This window comes from Osmia lignaria, chromosome 15, assembly GCF_051020975.1.
Source record: "Osmia lignaria lignaria isolate PbOS001 chromosome 15, iyOsmLign1, whole genome shotgun sequence".
In the NCBI taxonomy this organism is placed as follows: domain Eukaryota; kingdom Metazoa; phylum Arthropoda; class Insecta; order Hymenoptera; family Megachilidae; genus Osmia; species Osmia lignaria.
In genome coordinates, this window is record NC_135046.1 from 5,771,799 (window position 1) to 5,790,497 (window position 18,699).

At 29.5% G+C, this 18,699-nt stretch overlaps 5 protein-coding genes and 1 long non-coding RNA gene across 15 annotated transcripts; 3 read left to right on the forward strand and 3 right to left on the reverse strand.

Moving 5' to 3' along the window:
• Positions 1-424: 424 nt before the first annotated feature.
• LOC143306102 (uncharacterized) lies at positions 425-3,216 on the reverse strand. The gene is made up of 3 exons (XR_013063510.1): positions 2,670-3,216; positions 2,413-2,480; positions 425-2,229 (listed from the first exon to the last, which is right to left on the reverse strand). It is a non-coding gene; the product is annotated as an uncharacterized LOC143306102 (long non-coding RNA).
• Positions 3,217-6,294: 3,078 nt separating this feature from the next.
• TfIIA-S (general transcription factor IIA subunit 2) lies at positions 6,295-7,808 on the forward strand. Its single transcript, XM_034340769.2, has 4 exons — positions 6,295-6,490; positions 6,742-6,846; positions 6,916-7,045; positions 7,105-7,808. Exons 1-4 carry the CDS (start codon positions 6,419-6,421, stop codon positions 7,134-7,136), a joined length of 339 nt encoding a protein of 112 aa, XP_034196660.1. The 5' UTR covers positions 6,295-6,418; the 3' UTR covers positions 7,137-7,808.
• On the reverse strand, positions 7,670-10,489 carry S2P (membrane-bound transcription factor site-2 protease). 2 transcript variants are annotated; one of them, XM_034340755.2, is made up of 7 exons: positions 10,178-10,306; positions 9,709-9,957; positions 9,240-9,518; positions 8,819-9,169; positions 8,518-8,676; positions 8,105-8,362; positions 7,670-8,038 (listed from the first exon to the last, which is right to left on the reverse strand). In XM_034340755.2, the coding sequence occupies exons 2-7, from the start codon at positions 9,781-9,783 to the stop codon at positions 7,670-7,672; spliced, it is 1,491 nt and encodes a 496-aa protein (XP_034196646.2). In that variant the 5' UTR covers positions 9,784-9,957; positions 10,178-10,306. The 2 variants fall into 2 exon arrangements, with proteins under 2 accessions (XP_034196646.2, XP_034196647.2); XM_034340756.2 differs by lacking the exons at positions 9,709-9,957; positions 10,178-10,306 and adding an exon at positions 10,362-10,489.
• LOC117612070 (8-oxo-dGDP phosphatase NUDT18) lies at positions 10,465-13,758 on the forward strand. Its single transcript, XM_034340768.2, has 4 exons — positions 10,465-10,605; positions 10,880-11,411; positions 11,928-12,033; positions 12,121-13,758. Exons 1-4 carry the CDS (start codon positions 10,500-10,502, stop codon positions 12,358-12,360), a joined length of 984 nt encoding a protein of 327 aa, XP_034196659.2. The 5' UTR covers positions 10,465-10,499; the 3' UTR covers positions 12,361-13,758.
• A 270-nt stretch (positions 13,759-14,028) lies between these two features.
• On the reverse strand, positions 14,029-15,855 carry LOC117612069 (uncharacterized). Its single transcript, XM_034340767.2, has 3 exons — positions 15,616-15,855; positions 15,169-15,387; positions 14,029-15,003 (listed from the first exon to the last, which is right to left on the reverse strand). Exons 2-3 carry the CDS (start codon positions 15,385-15,387, stop codon positions 14,089-14,091), a joined length of 1,134 nt encoding a protein of 377 aa, XP_034196658.1. The 5' UTR covers positions 15,616-15,855; the 3' UTR covers positions 14,029-14,088.
• Positions 15,381-18,609, forward strand: LOC117612068 (transmembrane protein 39A). 9 transcript variants are annotated; one of them, XM_034340763.2, is made up of 9 exons: positions 15,910-16,082; positions 16,384-16,491; positions 16,574-16,967; positions 17,046-17,185; positions 17,253-17,351; positions 17,452-17,561; positions 17,661-17,913; positions 18,058-18,265; positions 18,343-18,609. In XM_034340763.2, the coding sequence occupies exons 3-9, from the start codon at positions 16,641-16,643 to the stop codon at positions 18,595-18,597; spliced, it is 1,392 nt and encodes a 463-aa protein (XP_034196654.1). In that variant the 5' UTR covers positions 15,910-16,082; positions 16,384-16,491; positions 16,574-16,640; the 3' UTR covers positions 18,598-18,609. The 9 variants fall into 9 exon arrangements, with proteins under 9 accessions (XP_034196656.1, XP_034196654.1, XP_034196648.1 ...); XM_034340764.2 differs by lacking the exon at positions 15,910-16,082 and adding an exon at positions 16,193-16,339 and having other exon boundaries at positions 16,414-16,491; XM_034340765.2 differs by lacking the exons at positions 15,910-16,082; positions 16,384-16,491 and adding an exon at positions 15,381-15,548.
• Positions 18,610-18,699: the final 90 nt, after the last annotated feature.

Below are 18,699 nucleotides of genomic sequence, written 5' to 3' on the forward strand. Positions count from 1 at the left end.
GTTCGTATCGATTGGATCGTCAATTCTTCAAATATATTCCAGGTACAGGTTGATCACGCGAAATCGCGCCTACCCGACCAAGAGACTGTGACAACCTGTCCCGGCCCTACCTACTTACAATCTATCACACACACCAGAAGGTATACTACCTACCTACCTAACGCTATATTTAAAAAAGGCAAAATCACATTCTCACAAAAATTCATTCCACGACCCCCATACACTCCACCCGGGCGCAGAGCCTAAAATAGGGAGAACGTCCCGGGACGCCTCCGTCACCCGAGTTTCATCTCACATCACACTCTACGGTACGTACCATTTTTCACTGAAATCGTCTGGCAAGGCTAGCAATCATTGCGTGTAATGGTAATTACAAAATTTAATTAACTACTTTGATATAGAATATTTCATAGTAATGGTAATAATCATGGTAATAGTAATGATAACAATAGTATTTGGTTTATACGTTCATCGTACATCTTGTTGAATAAAATATTATTTCAAATTAAAAGTAAATGAAAAAGTTATTAAACCGACGCAATCCCACAGCCTAAAAACACACACACCATATGTGGAGATTACGTCGTGCACGATATACTAACACAATGCCAGCCGCTTATTAATTATTATTCTTATGAACTAGGTCATCGTGCCCATTGCCTCTACCCATCCAAGTAGCACCTGGGCACGTGAATGGGCTTTGGCAATAAACACGGAAGGGGTTAAATCTGAAAATCCTGATCTACAAACATGATTAGTACATAAACATCTAACGGGCTAATATATCACTATTTTAATAAAAGTGACTCGACTTTGTAAATATAAAGCTTTAAGAACAAATACAGAAAAGTAACATTGAGCAACTATGACGCAAACATGGTGCACTGCTAATATCAGCTGGCAACGAAGGGTCTCACGCCCCCTAGACTTACGCCAGACGCTACATACCACCCACTCCGCCTGGACGTCGTAACGCCAGGACAGAGTGCACCCCTTCGCTAAGAGCGCTACCCGCCCGTCCAACACGTTGCATCCAACGGTGTCAGATTTGCGGACGCCCATAGTATAGACAAAAGGACTACAGTTTAGAATATGGTAACATATTTTCATATGTTCCGTATTCTAAAGCTGCGCCTGCAAAGGCCTAGTAATGCGTGGGTATATCTCCCAGAGATGGTGTTCACGGTCTTATGCCGCGGAATCCTTATAACTAATTTGATTAATTAAATAATACATAGGATTGAGTTTAAAAACCAAAAGGATTCCCACCGAATACTAGTCAGTGCATCGTCATATTTACTCTCGCGTCGAAAATTTCTCGCAATATTAATTTAATAAAGGCAAAACTCTAATAAAAAGGAATTTAATGTCAAAATTGAATTTGACATTTTATTAAAAGCAAAATGACTAATTAAAAATTCTTTACAATGAAAAAAGAATATATTGTAAAAATTAATAAAAAATTAAAACATCCTCGGGCGACTCCCTCCTCAGAGTAACTTTTCAAGAATACGCAAAATGTGTTGAAATAGATCACTCTGACTTGGAAGTCTACCCGTCACGAATTGTCTTCTTGCACATAAATTGTTCATTCTTTCATGAACGTGTAAATAAGTTAAACTGCTCGGAAAAAATTCTCAAATTATATTTGAATTTATAATGTACAAAATGTAATTAAATCAATGTAATAGCATCATTAATATGTATATCCAGTATACATATTATATAATACTATCAATATTATATTGCTTTGAACCATTGCAATAACTAAGTCAGATAGTATTTGACTTCTCTATTACAGACAAACTAAATAAAATTGTTTCGGTATTAAAATATTCTAATTCCACATTTAAGAACATTTAAGAACATTTAAGAGCATTCATATATTTCATAAATATCTATTGGAATATGTGGAATTGAAATGATATTAAAACGCGGAGTACAAGAAGACCTAGCCTGAACTAAATGAAATGAAACAATAAAAATGTTACTACCCATGGGTATAATCATACCCATGGTCACTATGCTTGTCAACCATGTATACAACTAGTAACCCGTGTCGATTCGGACCATTCGTCCTACGACATGATTGGGCACCAGAGGAACCATAAAACATGCGACTCACCGTTCGCAGATATACTCTTCTTCCGACAGTCAAGTAGGAGGATGGACAACACCAGGTAGGAGGCTGCCTTGTAGGAGAAGACGGAAGTCGTGAAGAAAATTCATCTGTAACAAAACAAAAAAGAATTACGGTTAATTTTGCAAATTATCAATTTTTATTCTAATAAAATTATATATGAAATTGAATTTTATAAAATATTAGCAATAGCAATTAAGAAGAACTCTCAATTATCAAATATTGAAATTGTAAATTATTCTATTTTAATAAAAAGCAATTAAGTGACGTACCAAGACAGAAGTCGTGAAGAAAGCCATCATCAGAATATCCAGGAACTCGGCAAAATCAAAAAATTCATCTGTAACAAAACAAAAAAGAATTACGGTTAATTTTGAAAATTATCAATTCTTATTGTAATAAAATTATATATAAATTTGGATTTTATCAAATATTAACAATGAAAAATAACTCTCAACTATCAAGTGTTGAAATTGTAAATTATTCTACTTGAATTAAAATTAATTGAATAAAGTAATAAGATACTTACACTCTTTCCTCATGGAGCAACGCCCAAGACTCCTCTTCAGTGGTGCACTGACTCTAATACCGGATATATCGAACAATTAAAAAAAAAAAATTAAAAATAAAAATATAGATATGAAATACTAGTAACGCGACCGTGAATAATTTCCGGCGAACAATTGTAATGACTCTACTTTCACGATGAAAAAGGAAAAAGCAGAGCCGCGATACTCTAGAAAATATTTTATAATACGCAGTAAACACTGACTCTACTATCGCGAGATTCCTAATCGTACAAACGCAATTCTATTCAGGGCCAGTTCACCCTTGTCAAAATCAAAACATTGGAAGTACGTGCAAACACTGACTCTACCGACCGCCTTGCGCGCGGCCACAACAATTCCTGGAAGAAAAGCTTAGTGAGCAGGGACGAGCTGGGTGGAAATATACAAAAAAAAAGAACAAAACATTCTTCCTATCAAGCATTCGTTAAAGAAATACTGTTATGTGTAAATGGAAATATCAGTGTTCGTGAAATATTTTCAACGAACACGAATATTATTTGAGTTGAATATGGATCCTAGATAACATCGTAATAACGAAATGTATTAAATAATTGTTGTTAATTATTCCAATGAATATTACAAGGATAAAAAATCATTGTTAAATACATATAATAAACTACTTTATTAAAGCAGTGGATTTTTGTTGTTAAGATTGTAAGCATATTAAAAATTGTTGGAAATTCTATTACGTAGTAATTTATAAATTATCTAATTTTTTTCAATAAGCAAAATCCAATAATTAATCATGCTTAAACAGCATGTGATTTAAAAACGTGATTCTATTTTAATTTAAACTTGCATCGAAAACTGGATATTATAATATAATTACTACGATTTAACAAAAATAGATTGTTTAAAATAATTAATAATTGCAGAAGAGAAGCAATCATTTGCAGTAGAATACGAATCATTTCAATTTTGTTCTAGTTTAAAACAAACGTATTAAAATACTGGACGAAATTATTTAATAAAATGAAAAATTAATTATTCTTTTCCTATGAATTGGTTAAAGAAAAAAAATGTCTCTAATCTTTTCTTTCTTGACTTTGGTAGCAAGTAATTATCAAAAATGCTTACAATTAACAACGACTCAATAAAAACCAAGCAATAATAAATGTTAATAATTGATTAGAATAAATTAAAACAATAAATTCTTACGAAATTCTATTTCAAACCCATATCAGGCGTCCTTTCAATATTCATCAAATATCTGTAACAAATAAGAAATACCAATTTATGTAAATAAACTTTAATCAACAATAATAAAATTATTACTAATAAACGATCGAACTATAATTTATGCAAAATATTTTAATAGGTAGAATGCACACCTACTACTTATGCGGAAGGATGCTCTCAACATGTCTTGTCACTTCGACGTTCGCGAGACAAATGGCGAGACCTTCCTTCCTGCCGAAGACCGATCAGCACCGATCGGTATTATTCGGTAATGTTCGTCCCGAGTCGAACCGAAGCCGGTAGACGAACAGATCTCATAATATTACGATGCTCAAGAAAAAACGTTATTAAATTTAAAACAGCAAATTGTGTGAAACAATACGAAAAACATTGAATAATGTTCAAGAAATTACTGATATAAAGGGAAAATAATTCAGATTCTGCTGTTCCAATTCCATTGTAAATTCACAGCAAGAGCAACAAATGTCAACTCACGTATTTTTAAAGATAACCTCGAATTAATGTAAAAAATCAGGAATCTAGACTTCTCTCCAGCTATTCCTTCTATTTTTTGTACTTTTAACACCCGAAAGACAATTTAATTTAATGTTTGAAGATAATTTAATCTTACCTGTTGCAGACGCGTGGAAAGCAGACGAAGCTTCGAAGAGGAATGCTGCACTGCGCCACAAATCGACGCACTCGCTCACACAACGACGTGTCTGATTGGTCGAAATGAGAGGACGCCAACATGGGACGACCAATCACAGCCATCGATAGAAGTTTCAAAGTGCTTCGAAACTTTAATACTAATCGTAAGGGAAAGGTTCGTTAAAAATTATCGACGCCATATTGAAATAAAATCAAGATTACTTTTCTCAACTTTAAACACCAAAATATAAGAAACAAAGTAGAAAATATATAAGATATTGACGGGATTTAAGAAATTATTGATATAAAAGCAGAATAAATGAAGGAAATGTTATTTTAATTCGTATCTATATCGGTGTAATAGTAAAAAATGAGAAAATCAATTATCATGATATATAACAATAAATTACGGGAAAAATGTACTAAAAACATGAAAGAATGCAATAATATTCGAAAAATTATTGATATAAAGGGAAAATAATTCAGATTCTGTTCTTCCAACTTCATTGTCAATTCACGACAAGAGCAAAAAATTTCAACTCACGTATTTTTAAAGATAACCTCAAATTAATGTCAAAAAACAAAGAGCTAGATTTCTCTTCGGCTATTCTTTCTCTTTTTTGTATTTTCAACACCCGAAAGACAATTTAATTTAATATTTGAAGATAATTTAATCTTACCTGTTGCAGACACGTGCAAAACGAACGAAGCTTCGAAGAGGAATGCTGTACTGCGTCACAAATCGACGCACTCGCTACACACAGCGATGTGTCTGATTGGTCGAAATGAAAGGATGCCGAATGAAACAACCAATCACAGCCATTAGTAGAAGTTTCGAAACTGTAATGTTAATCGTAATGGAATCGTTCATATAATAAATATCAGCGAAAAAATCGAATAATGTACTTTTTTTAGCAACACCCGTCTTGTATTATATTTTATATTATTGTAATTATGTAATAAATAAAGGGGAATATTACTTTAATAACACTTTCCTATGGTGTGATTTTGATACGAAATATTTAAGAACATATTATTTCAGATATAAATTTTGACACTTATGTGCAATGTATGCATAAGCGAAATGTTAATATGTACAAAAATTATAATCAATCGATTCGGTCGACGCATACATATTCACATATACGAGCTGCGAATGAGCGTGTGTCGAGCGCAGAAAACGAACGAACTGCGTCCTACAGAAAAAACGAGGAACTAAATTTGTGGTCTGTTTTACCTTTTTGACGTCTTTCGGGAGTGAACAATCAACGAAATCATAGTTTTCAAATTACTTCTTCCTGGAGACTTATACATCATCCAAAAGAACTAATTTGTCACAAACGTTAGAAATAAACTCATAATCAATCACAAACGATTTACAAACGAAATACACTAAGGAAAATTAAAAATAATCATGTTTTGTTATTCCTTCCGGCTAGCTTCATGTATACCGCAGTTCACCAGAGTCCATAACTGCGACGCACAGGTTGGAAGATGGTGGGGGAACGCAGCGAGCTCTCTGCTAATCGCTTTCCACTTCGTTTGGGAGTATCGCCAATCAGGGCGAAGATGCGCACTGGAGAAGCGCGAAGAACGAAAACTGGTCTTTTCGCAGTTATGGACTCTGGTGAACTGCGGTGTAGATGTAGACCTATACCCTATACCACCCTATACTCTCACCTGGGGGTATCTAGAACCCGAAAAATCTTGATCCCTTGAAGAACAAAAGCATGTCTAGCTTTGTTGTATCTCTAGTCACTGCTTAAAGATACAGTTAATCAACAAATATCATTGACGGTTTTTATTACGCATGAAGTTTATTTCGTTGTTAAAGAGCAACGACTTGTTTTAATATTGTACCTATTACATTCTAAGGACAATGTCTTATCAATTGTACCGAAATACAACGTTAGGTAATACGTTACAAGAGAGTCTTGATGAATTAATTCAGGTACGCATATAAAAATATGCAATATTGAGGTTAAAACTCTCAGTTCATACTTATTTTTTGTATAAATATTAACATTATTAATGCCATAATCTGGTCATGATGTAAAATTTATAAAGGAGTTAAGGAGATCTGTTAAACTTTTAGTATATTTACGCATAATATATATCGTGCGCAAAAATAAAAATATATAAACTTATTTTAAATCCATATTTCTTTGTTAATTATTATTATGTCGTAATACAATGTTACAGTATGGACAAATCACACCACAATTAGCGCTTAAGGTATTATTGCAATTTGACAAGGCAATTAATCAAGCACTTGCAACTAGAGTAAAATCAAGACTTACATTTAAGGTAATTTTCCATAATTATATGTAGTTGATAATACTTCATTTGTAATCATCAATTGTATATTATTTTCAGGCTGGTAAATTAAATACATACAGATTTTGTGATAATGTATGGACATTTATGTTGAATGATGTTGAATTTCGTGAAGTTCAAGAAGTTGCAATTGTAGATAAAGTAAAAATTGTTGCCTGTGATGGAAAAAGTAAGTAAAAAGTAAGTGTGGTCAAAAGGAATATGATGATAACTTTTATATTGTTACAGCATTGGATGCAGATACAACAACAAAGCGATAACATCACTTTCTTATACAAGTGAATATACAGCTATTATTATATCACAAGTGGAAAAAAAAGTACTAGCCATACAAAATTTAATAAGAGATAGTAATTTAAGTAAAATACATGTACATGTTTAATATAGGTATACAGTTCTGATTCATTTTCCAACATCAATTGAATTTTATTATACATATAACAACTGTAATCATGACACTATATTGAAAGTAGAAACATACAAATTAATTGCTTTTTTATCATATCATAATTTAGCAGTAGCTTTATTTTTATAATATATTTGAAAATGAATAGATTTTACACGTTATACCATATCTACTATAACTTACTCTTAACAAGTATGAAAATATATAATTATAATCGTTCTATGTGGTCCAATATGTTCCAAAGATGTAAATAATTCTTCGAACGAGACTGTAAGATTTATTAGGACTTATTAAGCTGTTTATGTAAGTGATATAAGGTGGCATTAAGATTATATAACAAAATAATTAATTGTGGTATATTTTATATTAATAACATTCTTTTACTACTTATAATAATTTATTCATAAGTAAATACAGTAAGTTTATAATAAGAAGTAATGTACCTATACTTGTTACCATTAATATGATAGTCTGTCTAATATTTTTATTGTGCGGTGTGAAATTTAATAAATAAAGTAGAAGTATATTTATAATATATTGCCCATCCAAAAAGAAACAAGGCACAATATTAATAACTGCTAACCCTGCAGAAAAGACTGTTATATATTTGCAAAGCAGTGCTAAAGCTTCCGGTAATTTCGGATTTAAAAATGAATATTTTGGTACCCAATCAGATACATCAACTGTTCTATAAATATCTGCTGGGTGTCCTAAATATAAAACATCCATTCCTTCTCTTCTTTTTATTTGTACAATCTATAATAGAAATTAATAACTATTACCTGAATAATGTTTCGCATTATCGATTATTAATTTCATTACCTTGGTAGCATTATCGAGAGAAGGTTTTAAACAATGTGTATCTTGAAACAGACATTCATGACTAGCATGACAAAAGTACTGTGACTGGTTAATCATAATTCTTGCTGGAAGGCAAGAATGTGGAGGTAAATGCAAAGGAGCAGCTTGTGGTCCCTCAATATATTCGAAGCATAAGTTTCCACTAGTTTCACTATCTGTGGTACAACAATTTGTAACACCATTAGTTTTCTGTCTAGCTGGAACTGATTCGTCATATTCCTGAAATAATGATATTTAAATATTATTCCTTTTACTGCCAACCCTAAATACGTGGTATGTGCAAAAACTGCCGAATTGATCCGCGGACCCGTTGGAAGTAAAATATTTATATTAATATCTAAAAAAAAAAAGGTAATATACAAAAGGAAAGTTACCTGAATAAATGACTGCTTAACACAATATCCAAGAGCAGGCTGATTTACCGTATTTAGTATACAATCATACCAGTCTTCAGTATACTTTATGGGGCAATCATTTAACTCATATATTATGTCCTGTTCAAGAAGTCCTGCTTGACCTAGTACAGGTGAATTCTATAAACGTAAATTTTTATAATAAAAGGAACTTACCATCTTTAGTAGAAAATTATTTTGTCTACATTTATTAATTGAATAATTCATTTGTATTTAAAAAGTGAATTAATAAAATAGCAAAAATAACATCACTTCTGCTTACAGGTAAAATAGTCTTTACATAAATTCCATTTCCAACTGTATAAAATGGTGCCCACAACCATGTGGAAAGCATAAGGACAGTTGCAGCTAATGTAGCAAGTACTATGTTATGCCAAATTCCTGCACAAGTTACTCTTAATTGATTCTTTAATGGTAATGAAGCAAGCTGTTCACTGCTTATGTGTACATAAGCTATGGGTATTGTGAAAGCAATTAATATTCCTAAGCCAAATAATTGAACATCTTCTCTTGCTGCAGCTAATGCATGACCTAGCTCATGCATAATACTGCAAACTGCTAATGTAATGACATAATACCCAAGTTCATTGAAGGGCACATCTACTCCAGGCAACTGCAAAATGTATAAAAAGTTATTTTGTAAATACACTAAGTATTTAAAAGTTACATTAACATAAATTTACCATTGGTTCCAATAAAGGTTCAGAATTGCTATTATCAAGAGATGGCCCATTACTCCATATATTGAATGTCATCCTTAAGATTGCAATAGTTGCAAGAGGCAACAGAATGATGCTAACAATCACTCCTGCATTAAACCAAGCAGTCCAAAATTTGGAACGGTCCATTCCCCATTTAATTATCTTACGGTTAAATGCTGTAGTGAACCATTTTATTCTTAACACCTGAACCTCCAGCCCAGTATTTTTTAAAAAATATAGATATGGATAATGTGAGCATGTCTGTAAAATAAATAAATATTATTTGTTGATTATGTATTAAGCTAGATGTTTTATCAATAAAATCATATTAAACATTAAATTGTAAGTATATGTTAATGTTTTAAAAGGTAAACAATGGAGTTACTATATCTGATATTATAAAATTGTATCTTTATATTTGAAACAAGTATTTTTTTTGAATTATATGTACCTTAAAAATTGTATCAAAGAAAAATAATGAACAATGGATAAGACCTATTGCAATTAACACATTTAAAGCTTCCATTTTCTAACACCTTTTTTTATTTTCTATGAGATTATGTTTCATATTACATAGTGCATGGGTTAATTTATTTGCTACAGGTATGCATAGAACTTGAACAAAGTTATCTGATTTTCCGATCAGTTGTATAGATAATATCAGAGAGAGTAAAATGTGACTTGCTGACGGCTATATTCCCTAGAAAATATTGTAATTTCTATTTCAATAAAGATATTTATTTAAGTAGTCGATTTAGAAACATTACTTTATAAATAACGTTAATAAAATTTTATTTCGTTCTACAAAAGTAAAATAATTCTTATAATATGCAAAGTTACTAATGTTTCTTCTGAATACGTTGGTTGAACAAATATCTATTTCTGTGAATTAATAGATTAAAACAGCTCCTTTAACTAACAAATATTTATTTCCTCCTCATTGTTTTCATTTATATTTTGCTTCGTATGTTATTATCATCTTGTAGGTAAACAATTTTTAATGTTATATTCGTGGGGAATTCAATATAGGAATAGTATACATATAATTGAATAGTGTTGGCTTATCGTTAGTATAACTGCATCGGAATGTACAGGAACACACACCTAATTTCAATTATGTGTGATTCTTATCACTTTGTTTATAACTTGATGCATTGTTAAATTATTAGGCATGATATATTATATTTGATATATAATTTGTAAATTTGATTTGTGTACAATTGAAAATTAAGTTATATCAACATGTCTTTAAGTATTGAAAAGCAAATTGAATTATTATTAGCTGGTCAACCTTTAGAAACTGATGGCAAGCATGAAACTAACCGTGCTGTACAAAATGAAATAATAGGTAAATCTGAATTTTATATAAATAAATATTAACAATTTATGAATATAATATACTCACATATATTTTGCAATTAAAAAATTGGTAGTCAATTATCTATTGCATGCTAATATTAAAGGTTCAAATGAATAATTAACAAAATATGTTACATATTATATCATATTTAATTAATATTAGTTTTGATTTCATAAGCTTTTCTTTAAGCTAATCATACTTTGTTTTGTATAATTATAATCTGTCTTTGATAATTTATGCAAAAGAAATGTATGTATTATAGGAACAAAAGGAACTGTTAATAACTATGTCCCAATTTGCCAAAAAACTGTGACATATATTGTCGCTGCTGTTATCATAAATAATCAGGAAGAAGTATTGATGATTCAAGAAGCAAAGTCTTCTTGCCATGGGAAATGGTATTTACCAGCTGGTAGAGTTGATCCCAATGAAACTTTATTAAATGCTATTAAAAGAGAAGTTTTAGAAGAAACAGGCCTTATATTTCAACCAGAAACATTGATATTAGTAGAGTGCGCAAGTGGTTCGTGGTTTAGATTCGTATTTAATGGTAAAATAACTGCTGGTAACTTGAAAACATTAGAGCAAGCAAATGAAGAATCATTGCAAGCAAGTTGGGTGCATAATATAAATGATCTACCATTGAGATCACATGACATTGTTTCTTTGATAGAAAGAGGCAAAAGTTATGTCATGAATAAAGATATTTCACAACATCCATATTTAACACCAGTCAGTAGGCCACTGAATAAACTATTACTGCGACTTACAATCACATCAAAGAAAAGAGCAACGTAAGTAAAATGAAAAATACATTATCTAAATTTTACATCATATAATAATTTTGTTTATTTTTATAAATATATCATTGCTTATGCTTGATTTCTCTGTAGTATTTGCACTTTCAGTACAAGGTCACTGGTGGTAGTTTTCATAACACAACAACAGCAATCTGATTATGACTGTGAATGTGGATGAGGGCTTTAGATTGGAGTGGAATAGGTACACATTTATGCACATGTGCTTGTACATACACATTTGTAACAATAATGTTACTCTCATACTGTTTCATCCTTTTTCAGACTCGTGCTACTAATCATTTGTATTTGTATTAAGAATAAATTATGACCATTAATTTTGTAACTGAATTAGTCTATTATGCAGTAATATCTTGCACAATCATAACATAATTTAATTTATAAATTATATTTTGTTGTAATTATAAATTGAACTAATCACCTAACTATACATAAAATTGTATGTAAAATTTACATAATACATTATATTATTTTTACATACTTTATCAACAGGAATAAATTACATGTTCTTGTATCGGATACAACACCGTATTGTTTACCGGTCTGTGAAATTAATCCGAATCGCAGTCTTCTTTCTACTTTACATAGTTTTATGGAAGTAAGTTCATATTTTAAATGTATGTATACACTATATTTATTTCATCATATGGCAGTACTATACTTCATTTTTTCATAAATTGTTCAGGAACTGTTTGGAAATGAAGTTGCACAACATAAACCGCATGGTATCCTCTCTGTAGAGTTCAGTGGGGGTCAAGGAGGAGATGGACTATGTTTAACAATATTAGTATCGTTCAAATTGCCGGTAGAAGATGTACTTGCTATTGGAAAATATGTTTGGTATGAATTACCTGAAAATTTAGCTACAAGTATTACTTATCGTTTACCGCGAAACATGACTGTACCTTTAAACGTAATACGATAATCTGATGCAATATTTTCATATAACATGCATTCAAAATTTAAAATATTAAATATTTCATTAATTTTCGATTTACCTGTAAAATTAAAACTTATTTAAAATTCATGCATGATGTAAATGAAATATCAGAATTACTTAAAATTTAAAAACAATTTGAAATCTACACGATAAAAATCCTTAATTACTATATTATATTAAAGCACAAATTAAAATGGAATGATTAATATACACATATACATTCCAAGCACAGTTGTAACACATCATTACATTAACCAGGTATATGTATACACCTATTATTAACAATACCTAACAATATTAGAGAAATATTTATGATCATAAATTTATGTTTATCCTAGTCTATACCAATGACTTTTTTTAACAAGAATAAATATATAATTTGTATCTCCCATAAAAATTTATAATATAATACGAGACTTTAATCATCTATATAAATCTTTATATTGTTAAATAAAAGCTGCTAGTGTTTCCGAGTAGCATTACAATTATTTAAAGCTCTCTTTATTTCGAGATTATAGATGCACAGAAAAATTTGTGTATGATTTTTGTACTTTTATCTTTATATGTTATAAAACAAAAGAATTTTGTTATTATTATTTACATTCCAAATATCTGATGGATCATATATTTAATTATTTGTCGAGCATAAAATAAAAACGCACACACATATTCTGTATCAAGCAAAGTAGACTTCTCCAAGAAAAATGCCGTTATAGGTAAAGCAAAAATTCTTAAAATCATCTTAATATTTACGATATTACTATTAAAAATGATTTAAAAACAAAATAATATATTTTTTAATTATTAAATATAAAATTTATTATATAATTAGAAGTAAAATCAATTCAAATTCTTCCCCGTAAACGTTTATGCGCAAGTGGTGGGAGGACATAAACCTAACATGTATACATATTTATAGGGCTATCGACTCTGGGAAAGCCTACTATACTCGGTACTGTACATGCAGTAATATATATTATATATAAAGATGTAATATTCCATAAATTTGATGTATTATTACATTTGTGGAATAATATGTATTGTAAATATACATCATATAATGAGTATGTATTACAATATATTCTTAAATGATGTATGATAGAAAATGATTTAGTATTTTTTGAATACTAAATGCTTTTAAAGCTTTCAGGAGTATTTATATAGATTGATTTTGTAATGAATAAAGTATTTATTAACAATGTATAATTAAAGCAGTTGTTATATCTTCTACAATGAATAAAACACTTCACTAAGTCAGTGCTTCATAGAAATTTATTTTATATTTAATTGGAGAGGATTGGATATGTCCAGAATATAGATATGAAAATTTTAATATTAATATTACGTTATTCTACAATTTAAAATATCACAGAAATATACATAAACATTTTTATAAAATCTCTACATATATTTTTGGCTTACTCTATAAATAGCAGTTTAATGAAAAAAACAATTTTTTATACAGAACGAGCCTATACATACGTAATGTATAAAAAAAGTTGTTTATATGTTACTCTATAATAAAAGTTACAAGTTGTAATTTATACTGTTGTATTAATAAATGCTAAAATTTGTTATTTCAGAAAATGATTTAATTCAGGTTAATACCTTCCTGAAATGAAAATGATTATTGAGAAATTTTTATTTTTACAATATATTTTTATCATAAGTTGTATTAGCATTAAGGTATTTCAATATTTACTTAATACATATTTAAGTTAATGTTGGTGTTAATATACCAAGTGTACTCATTTCATTATTACTTTCATTTTTTATAGGAACAATATTGTTTGTACTAGACATTATATTAGTATCAGTGGTCTGAGTCAATGATAAGTTATCAAATGAATTTAAAGGGGTTGTATTATTAAGATTGACTGTAGTATAAATTGCTTGTTTCTCATTATTTTCACACTGATTAACACAAGTGCTGATATTTATAGTATGTTTTTTCATATGAGTTGTTAAATTTCCACTGTGATAAAAATCTTTTCCACAAACTTTACACTGAAATGGTTTAATACCAGAATGTATCCTTTCATGTATTGATAAATTTCCACTATGTCTAAATTCTTTACCACATACACTACATTTATAAGGTTTCACACCTGAATGAGTTCTTAAATGTGTTGACAAATTTCCACTGTGACTAAACATTTTTCCACATATTTGACAACCATAAGGTCTTTCACCAGAATGTGTTCTCATATGAATAGCTAAATTTCCACTATGAGTAAAACATTTTTCACATTGATTGCATTTATAAGGCCTTTCTCCATTGTGAGTCCTCATGTGTATAAATAAATTACTCTTATGTCCAAATTCTTTGAAACATATTTCACATTGACATTTAAATCTTTTTTGCGTATTTGTTTCTAAAGAATTTTTAGGTGGTCTTCCAGAACGGTTAGGTTTTATTGATAATATAGGCTCTGAAGTAGTTAATATTTGATTTGTATGTTTTGTTTGTTGTATACTTTGAGAAAACTGAGATTGTTGTTCTTTCTGAATCATATCCATATAGGATTGTTGACTCATTTGATTGTGATTTGAACTTCTTTCCTGGTTAATTTGGAATAATGTACCATTTTGTATACAATCTTTCATATGTGTTAATGAACCACCTTCCTAAAATATTTAATATGTACAGTTAGTCTCCAAATGTTATTATGAATTTTATTGATCAAACAAAATATATAATTATATTATTTACATCTTTAAACACAATTTCATATATTTATAAATCTTTATATTTAGATATTTATAATATGCATTAAAAGTAATAAAACCCACTTCTGTTTGAAATAAACTTTGTTGGCCATAAATTTCTGTTTTTGGTCTTATTTCATTTGGTGTATGATCCCAAAATAATGGTAATTGATTATACTTATAATCTGCATCTTCATCAGTGAATGTTGGATATTTGGAAATGTTTGAACCAATATTCCTTCCATTATAATTAATATCTTCTATTTCTATACACTCGTGTTTTATTTGTATAGGATTAAACATCTGGAAAATTTAAAGGAATAACAACAATGATTAATTAATAATTTATTTTCTCTGCATTCTTTATGATAAGTAGGTTGATCAATAAAACATTAATTAAACCGGTTCTAGCTTATGAAGTTAAAATGATTAAGAAGATCACAAGAAATCTTTTAAGAAAATACGTAAGTTGTGAAAAAGAAGTATGAGATTAATGATTGCATATGTAAAATCTATATAAAATGCACATACATTTTTAAAAAGATATATTAAAATCAATAGCCACTTTGCTACTATCTGCAATCATTCATAATTTAATCAGAACATCAATTCTGAAACAAATAACATAACTAATACACACTGTCACTTTACGACAATTATTCATTATGTAAGTGTGTAAACAAACGATTGCTTGTAAACATTCTTTTAAATAACATTGGATATATTAAATAACGGTTTTTTATATTAAAATATCCAATTTCTTTCATAAATGACAATTTTTTATATAGCTAACAGTGCCATCTATGGAAACTTATATAGTTTTCTTATTGAAAGCTAATATGGATAATTTAGGGAAAAGTTTGTTTAGAATATAAGAAATGCTATGTTAAATATGTTAATCATTTTATTATTTTGAAATTTTCGTTTAAATAAAACAATAAATCATTTTATATAACACGACATGGGAGTAGAGTAATTCCACTATAGGAATATCAAAAGTAATTTGAAATTAATTAATTATATTAGTTTGAATGCATAAAGTTAACAATATTTGTTAACAATATTTGTTAACTTTAGCAAAGATTACAATCTAAAAATATACATATTTATCAATTTTAAACATAGAGTGCGCTATATCGCTATCAAATTATCATTTATCAGTACATTTAACTTTCGTAAATATTACGAGAAAAGAAGTCTGTCCATGTAATTTTATCGGTGTATCAATCAAAAACATTATCAATTAATGTCTAAGGTGAAGATTTATTGGTTAAGATAATTTTGACACACTTTTTTCAGATCAAAACCTTTAATATTTAATGTTACTAGGTGCAAGTAGTATTATATACAGGCATTTGAAAGTGCAAATGCACTAAGCAATTTTATAAAAATCAGAATGTGATATATGTATATATTCATTGCCATAATACTTATGTTGTCCCCAAATTCATTTACTGTTAATTTGAAAAGGTGATTTACTGGGTCATAGGTGTATGAAAGCAATAATAAAACTGTATTATTTGGTAAAAAATAACTGAAATGTAAAGTTATGCACTATGCCTGGTGGAAGACGTAATGCTGCTAGTAGAAACGGACAATCTAAATCCCAGGCTGGATTTTCTCAGTCTACAAACATTGGCATACGGAGTAACAGTGGAGAAAGAACAGCTGGAAGTGGAGGAGATGATAAAAAATTAGAGGAACTTTATGGAATGAAGACATTGGTACCAAAACATGTACCTGTACCTGTTGTACCTGTGGATGGTCACTTAACATTTGAAGCATTATCTTTGGTTGTATCAATTGTTGCAGCTTCATTACAAATGCTTAATTTGTATAGAACTGTATGGTGGTTACCTCATTCTTACAATAATTATAGCATGGTATATAGTTTAAGATACTTCATATCAGTTTATCAATTATTATATGAACATTCACCAGTAAATTTCTTATTTTTTCAGAACTTTTATTTAATTGATCCCTATCTACTGATATTTATTGTAACTATGGTTGCAAGACAATTTGTTTATTCCCTATTACGAAGATTTATCGATATTTCATCTCCAGCTCGTTGGTTGTCTACTGCTCAAAAAATTATGAGGTATGTTTTATGATTTATTAAATAAGTTATATAAACATTGTTTAGGCTGTATTCTATTATTTTTTAGAATAAGTTTATTAATCACTGTGATGAGTATATTGTGCTGGTGCCTCTATCATATGGCTGAAAGGCACAATTCAATGAAGATCTTCTACTTATGCTATCCGTTTGTATCTTTTTATTGAAGTACATATACATATATATATATATATATATATATATAAGTAAACATTGAAGCAGCATTTATTATGTATACCTTGTTTCAGAAGTTTATCTGTGTATTTTGTAATGTTTGGCGTAAGTGCAACACCTTTCTTTGATATATCAATAACACCTGTATACAGTAAAGATGATAAGAAGACTAAGCTTGCAATGGGTATGCAAGTTTTGCTCACACTAACAGAAGACTGTTATTGTATTTAAAAATTGTTACAATTATAGCTGTTAAAATGTAATTTAAATCTTATTTTTATAGACAAGCCTTTACATAATTGTTCTCTGAATGCATCAGCAATTAGAGCAGAAGTTTCAACTTTAAGATCTGATTTTAATCGCCGTTTGAAACGAGCTTTATTTGCATCTTCTAGCAGTGCTTATGTATGTGGCATTGCACCTATAATATTTGTACCTCAATATTTACATTTTAATGTTTCCTGGGTTGTACAACATGTTATTATGTTTTGGCTTGGAAGAATAAGTGCTCACTTTTCTCAAGCTTACTCAGTTAGGTATGTACTTGTAATTATGCATGAGTACCTTTTTAACATTAGTATAGTTTAATGTTGTAGGACTATTGTTATTACTGTAAAATGTGAGCGTTGTATTGAAAAAAATTCATTTCCAGAAATTTGATGAATACCCTACTTATTTAGGTATTGCGACGTTTTACACAGAGCAGCGCTGCATTTAGGTCGATGGGTTAAAATTGAAAATCGTAATAGTCATACCTATGCACAAGCATGGAATGATTCGATTTTGTGGCCTCATGGTTCAATTGTGAGACACAATAAAGAAATTTATCGATCAGAAGGTTTGTGTACTGTAGCGGAGCCGGGAAATTCAAATCACTACAGATTTTATGTACGTTATTAAATGAGTGACTTATTGTGTTATAAATCATGATTACATTGTAAGAACGTATAATTTATTTTATCCAGGCATTATTTAGTAATCCCACAATGCTGCTATGTTCGTTACTGGGCCTGCAGCTTGTCCTTGTGTGTTTGCAATTGTTAATTTTAATACGTACAACTGACTGGTACCAAATATTGTCAATGACATTACTTCTTATGATCAATTACTATACTTTATTTAAAGTAACTAGAGATTACCTTATTTGTTGGAAAGTATACCACGCCGAGCAAATAATACAAGAAAAGTCTCAAATGACTGTAAACTCTGCTATTCAATAAATAATGAATAAAAAAAAGAAAGATATCTAATGTGTTTACTCTTTTACATGTACCTACCAAATTCCACTTTCGAAAATTTGATTGGAGTTGTGTGATTTATTA

Coding starts and splice junctions, on each gene's coding strand:
- LOC117612070 (XM_034340768.2), top strand. CDS start 10,500: ATGTCTTTAAGTATTGAAAAGCAAATTGAATTATTATTAGCTGGTCAA. Junction 10,606..10,879: donor TGTACAAAATGAAATAATAG/GTAAATCTGAAT, acceptor TATGTATTATAG/GAACAAAAGGAACTGTTAAT. Junction 12,034..12,120: donor CTTTACATAGTTTTATGGAA/GTAAGTTCATAT, acceptor TAAATTGTTCAG/GAACTGTTTGGAAATGAAGT.
- LOC117612068 (XM_034340765.2), top strand. CDS start 16,641: ATGCCTGGTGGAAGACGTAATGCTGCTAGTAGAAACGGACAATCTAAA. Junction 17,352..17,451: donor ATCTTCTACTTATGCTATCC/GTTTGTATCTTT, acceptor ACCTTGTTTCAG/AAGTTTATCTGTGTATTTTG. Junction 17,562..17,660: donor GAAGACTAAGCTTGCAATGG/GTATGCAAGTTT, acceptor TTATTTTTATAG/ACAAGCCTTTACATAATTGT.
- LOC117612069 (XM_034340767.2), bottom strand. CDS start 15,387: ATGTTTAATCCTATACAAATAAAACACGAGTGTATAGAAATAGAAGAT. Junction 15,004..15,168: donor AAAGTTTATTTCAAACAGAA/GTGGGTTTTATT, acceptor TAAATATTTTAG/GAAGGTGGTTCATTAACACA.
- TfIIA-S (XM_034340769.2), top strand. CDS start 6,419: ATGTCTTATCAATTGTACCGAAATACAACGTTAGGTAATACGTTACAA. Junction 6,491..6,741: donor GTCTTGATGAATTAATTCAG/GTACGCATATAA, acceptor ACAATGTTACAG/TATGGACAAATCACACCACA. Junction 6,847..6,915: donor AATCAAGACTTACATTTAAG/GTAATTTTCCAT, acceptor TATTATTTTCAG/GCTGGTAAATTAAATACATA.
- S2P (XM_034340755.2), bottom strand. CDS start 9,783: ATGGAAGCTTTAAATGTGTTAATTGCAATAGGTCTTATCCATTGTTCA. Junction 9,519..9,708: donor TCTTTGATACAATTTTTAAG/GTACATATAATT, acceptor TTTATTTTACAG/ACATGCTCACATTATCCATA. Junction 8,039..8,104: donor CTCTCGATAATGCTACCAAG/GTAATGAAATTA, acceptor TTTCTATTATAG/ATTGTACAAATAAAAAGAAG.